Source organism: Nicotiana tomentosiformis, chromosome 9 (genome assembly GCF_000390325.3).
Source record: "Nicotiana tomentosiformis chromosome 9, ASM39032v3, whole genome shotgun sequence".
In the NCBI taxonomy this organism is placed as follows: Eukaryota; Viridiplantae; Streptophyta; class Magnoliopsida; order Solanales; family Solanaceae; genus Nicotiana; species Nicotiana tomentosiformis.
Window position 1 is genome coordinate 63,146,981 of NC_090820.1, and position 5,331 is coordinate 63,152,311.

Sequence of the window (5,331 nt, forward strand, 5' to 3'; positions counted from 1 at the left end):
ACTAAGAACGAGTACTACAACTAAGCTAAGATAGAACAGAAAAACACCCAAATAATCTCCTCACCCCACACTTAAAATTGTGCAATGTACTCAATGCACACTATAAATAATAAGAAGGGAAAAAGAGACTCCCTGGTAGGCCAAAGGCCGAAGAATTAGTAGCTCACGGGATACTCAGACTTCTCCCAAGTATGGTCCTTTGTGTGGGCACCCCACACTTAGTTCTCACTATCTAACTCACTTTTTCACTCTTCCAATGACATTGTTTCTTATTCTTATCATCCTACAAAATCAAAACAAACACTACAAAATAATATAATAAAAACAAAAATAAAAGAAAGTAGTAAAGGTGAGTTGCCTTCCAACAAGCGCCTGATTTAACGTCGCGGCACGACTCGACACATCTTTAAACATCTACCAAGTCCACTGAGGTCTTATGACGTGCAATGTCACCACTCCAATGATGTTTTATTCTCTGGACATTTACCAAGAAGGTACCACTTGAGCTCGTATCACGCAGTTCCACCGCTCTGTGAGGCCTCACACTTACCACAACAAAAGGACCTGCCCAACGAGACTTAAGCTTTCCAGGGAATAGCTTTAACCTCGAATTGAACAAGAGAACTTCTTGACCCGGCTCAAACTCTCGATGTTGGATGTGCTTGTCATGCCACCTCTTCGTATTTTCTTTATATAACTTGGCATTTTCATATGCGTTCAATCGAAACTCATCAAGCACATTGAGTTGCAGCAACCTATTCTCACCAACTAAGGCCATATCCATATTTAGCTTTTTGATCTCCCAATAAGCTTTATGTTCAAGCTCGACGGGCAAGTGTCATGCTTTCCCATAAACCAACCTGTACGGAGAAGTATCTATGGGAGTCTTGTATGCAGTTCGATATGCCCATAATGCATCATCCAACTTCCCGGCCCAGTCTTTTCTATTTCCACTTACTGTTTTCTCCAGGATCTTCTTTACCTCTCTGTTTGAAACTTCTACTTGACCACTCGTTTGGGGATGATAGGTAGTGGAAACTTTGTGCTTAACTCCATACTTTGCAAGAACATTATTAAGTAATTTGTTATAAAAGTGAGTTCCTCCGTTGTTACCTCGCTTATTAACACTCTTGGAGTCCCAAAGCGCGTGAAGATGTGCTTCTTTACAAAGCTTACCACTACCTTTGCGTCATTAGTAGGAAGAGAAATGGCCTCCATCCACTTAGGAACATAGTCGACTGCCACCAAGATGTACCTGTGACCATTAGAATATGGGAACGGTTCCATGAAATCAATCCCCCAAACATCAAAAAGCTCTACTGGCAGAATATTTTGAAAAGGCATTTCGTGCTTCCTCGTGATAGTTCCGGTTCTTTGGCCTCTATCACACTATTTAACAAGGCATGTGCATCCTTAAATAATTTTGGCCAATAGAAACCTGATTGTAGCACTTTTTGGGCGGTTCTATCCCCACCGTGATGACCTCCATATGGCAAAGCATGACAGCCATGCAATATTGCATTCATCCCTTCCTCGGGAACACACCTTCGCACCAACTGATCTGCACACTACCTATACAGGAATGGCTCATCCCACATGTAGAGCCTCACATCATGTAGGAATCTTTTTCTATTGTCAGGTGTCAATTCTGGTGGCGTCACCCCACTTGCAATAAAATTCACATAATCTGCATACCACGAGGCTTCACTTGAGGTGACTGCTAATAATTGCTCATCAGAAAATATTTCTTTGATCAACCCCCCTTCAGCTACATGGTTCCGATTTTCTAATCTGGACAAGTGATCAGCCACTTGATTCTCTGTTCCTTTTCGATCTTGGATTTCTAAGTCAAATTCTTGCAATAGGAGGACCCAACGAATCATCCTCGGCTTGGAGTCTTTCTTTTCAAATAAGTATCTAATAGCTGAATGATCTGTGTAGACGATAACTTTTGGTTCCCACTAGATAAGATCTGAACTTGTCAAACGCCCATACCACTGCAATCAACTCTTTTTTAGTAACTGTGTAATTCATCTGAGCTGGATTCATAGTTTTGCTCGCATAATAAATGGAGTGAAAGATTTTATCCCTCCCTTGCCCCAAAACAGCTCTGATTGCTATGTCACTTGCATCACACATCAACTCATATGGTTGTCCCCAATCTGGGACGATGATAATTGGTGCAGTCACCAACCTTCCCTTCTGATCCTCAAATGCTTTCAGACATGCATCATCAAACTTGAAGGTGACATCTTTCTCTAGAAGCCTGCACAAAGGAGAAGAAATTTTCGAATAATCTTTGATGAATCGACGATAAAAACCTGCATGGCCCAAAAAACTACGAATGCCTTTTACGGATGTCGGTGGGGGCAATTTTTCAATCGCCTCCACCTTTGCGTTATCCATATGCAGACCATTTTTTGACACCTTGTGCCCCAAGACTATACCTTCATGTACCATGAAATGGCACTTTTCCCAGTTTAGTACCAAGTTTGTCTCTTCACACCTACCAAGCACTTTATCAAGGTTCATTAAAAGAACACCCAAACACAGAAAAATCATCCATGAACACTTCCACAAATCTTTCAACCATGTCAGTAAAAATAGCCATCATACACCTTTGAAAAGTCGCATGTGCATTACAGAGACCAAAGGGCATTCTCTTGAATGCATACGTGCCATAGGGACACGTAAATGTGGTTCTCTCTTGTTCCTCTAGGGCTATAGCAATCTGATTATACCCCGAATAACCATCTAGGAAATAGTAGTATTCCTGGCTAGCTAACCTATCAAGCATTTTGTCAATGAAAGGGAGGGGAAAGTGGTCCATTCGGGTGGCATTGTTCAATTTTCTATAATCTATGCAAATTCTCCACCCAGTGACAGTTCTTGTAGGAATTAAGTCATTATTTTCATTAACCACTACAGTCATCCCCCCTTTCTTAGGCACACATTGAACGGGGCTTACCCATTTGCTATCAGAGACTGGAATACAATACTTGCACCAAGCCACTTAATCACTTCTTTTCTTAGCACCTCTTTCATGATTGGATTTAGGCGGCATTGTTGCTCTACACTTTGCTTGTGTCCGTCCTCCATGAGGATTTTACGCATGCAGAAAGCTGGACTAATGCCTTTAATGTCAGACATCGTCCAACTAATTGCTAGCTTGTGCTCACGTAGCACTCTCAACAACTTTTCTTCCTGCAATTTAGACAAGTCAGAAGAAACAATAACAGGTAAAGTGTCAGAACTACCCAAATAAGCATATTAAAGGTGACAGGGTAAGGGTTTAAGCTCCAATTGACGGCTTTGGAGGAGACCCACTTCGCCTATTCAGGGGCTCAAAGGGGTGTATTCCCTGCATGTAAGCACATGATGCATCTAAGATATGCATCATCTCCTTAACCTCATCATCAATCTCCAAGCTATCGAGCAACATGAGTGCTTTTTCTAGAGAATTGTCTAGATATACACTCGTGTCAAGAAGTTGCTCATCCACCTCTGCAACAGATATCATAGAGAGCTCCTCATAGTGGCAGGGAAGTTGGATCGCTTTGTAGACATTAAAAACTGCTTCCTTGTTGTCCACTCTCATAATAATTTTTCCTTCTCTCACTTTAATTATTGCATCCCCAGTAGCCAAGAGAGGACGTCCCAATATGATTGGAACTTGTTCATCAGCCTCAAAATCTAGAATAATGAAGTCAGCTGGGAAGATAAATTTCCCAATTTGCAGCAACACATCTTCAATCACTCCTTCAGGGTAGGTTGTGGACCTATCAGCTAATTGCAACATCACAGTGGTTGGTCTTGGATCTCCCAGACCCAATTTCTTAAACAAGGACAAGGGCATTAGATTTATGCTCGCCCCCAAATCACAAAGAGCACGACCCATGTCAATATTACCAATTCGCACAGGGATGGTGAAGCTGCCAGGATCCTTAAGCTTTTGAGGAAGCTTGTTTTGGACCCTTGAAGTACACTCCTCAGTAAGTGTAACTGTCTCGAACTCAGTCAATTTCCTCTTGTGAGCCACTATATCTTTTATGTACTTAGCATATTTTGGAATTTCACGAAGTACATCCACCAATGGAATATTCAATTAAACCTAGCTCAACATAGAGAGAAATTTGTTGAACATGCTATCATCATTCTTTTTCTACAATCTCTGGGGGAAAGGTGGTGGTGGCCTTGCAGCCTCCGTTGGCTCTGAACCTGCATCATTTTTCCTTCACTCGTGTATTGCCTTAGGGATCAGCTCCCCATCAGGTATAGGCTTGTCCTTTATCTTCTTTGGCACTTATTCTAATTCCCTCCCGTTTCTGAGTGTAACTGCATTAACTTGAGGGTTCTTCTCTGTATCACTGGGAAGAGCGCTTGTAGGTCTAGTGTTTTGATTTGCTGCTAACTGTCCCATTTGCCACTCAAGATTTCTGAAATCGGTCCTGAGTTGTTGATTGTCAAGCAACAACTTCTTCAGCAAGTCATTCGTACTCTCTTCTATTTGTATGGGTGGTTTCTGAGGTTGATTGGAATTTCCTTGGGGCTTATACTGATTCTGATTCTATTGATTGATTGTAAGTATTCCCATATTGTGCATCCTGATTCATTGGACCTCTGCTCTGTTACCCCCACATAGTATATAGATTCAGGATTCGTGGGGCACATGTTACTCATATGACTGTCACCACATAGTTCGCAGTAAATAGACATTTGTTGTACATGTTGCATCTGTTGTGTTTGTTTCATTGTCATTCTATTCATCTGATTTGCCAATTTTGCTATATCGACTCTCATGGTTGAGAAGTCATCAAGCTCAATCAATATGTCTGCCTTCTGTTTAATTGCTCTTCGTGAGTCTCCATCTCTCTTCCAATTATGGTCATTAGCAGTGAATTTATTTAGCAAGAGTTGTATTTAACTATACAGCCTCGCCATGAAACTACCCCCACAAGTTGAATCAAGATTCATCTTTGATGCCTCATCTAGCCCATCAAAAAAAGTGTGACCCAATACCCTTCAGTCTGACAATGATGCGGGCAATCTCTGAGTAGCTTCTTGTATCTTTTCCAAGCTTGACGAAGTGTCTCTCCATCCCGTTTTTGGAACCCAAGAATTTGGCTCCTCAGCGATTTTGTCTTCTTAGTGGGGAAATATTTGATTAAAAATTTCCTTGCTAAATCATCCCAAGTGTGGATTGAGTTCGCGGGCTCCTTTTGCAACCATTCCTTAGCTTCCCCAGCAGTTAAAAGGGATATAATGTCAGCCTCACATAGTCCTTGGAAATGTTCGGATAAATATAAGTGTCCGTAATTTCCAAGAAATTCT

At 41.5% G+C, this 5,331-nt stretch overlaps 2 protein-coding genes across 2 annotated transcripts; both read right to left on the minus strand.

Annotated features, from left to right (window-relative positions):
- Positions 1 to 406: 406 nt before the first annotated feature.
- Positions 407 to 784, minus strand: LOC104104690 (uncharacterized). Its single transcript, XM_009612832.1, has one exon. The coding sequence runs from the start codon at positions 782 to 784 to the stop codon at positions 407 to 409; it is 378 nt and encodes a 125-aa protein (XP_009611127.1).
- A 54-nt stretch (positions 785 to 838) lies between these two features.
- LOC138898882 (uncharacterized) lies at positions 839 to 3,598 on the minus strand. Its single transcript, XM_070184989.1, has 7 exons — positions 3,476 to 3,598; positions 2,969 to 3,204; positions 2,644 to 2,786; positions 1,996 to 2,216; positions 1,579 to 1,901; positions 1,177 to 1,255; positions 839 to 1,057 (listed from the first exon to the last, which is right to left on the minus strand). Exons 1-7 carry the CDS (start codon positions 3,596 to 3,598, stop codon positions 839 to 841), a joined length of 1,344 nt encoding a protein of 447 aa, XP_070041090.1.
- Between the last annotated feature and the right edge of the window lie 1,733 nt (positions 3,599 to 5,331).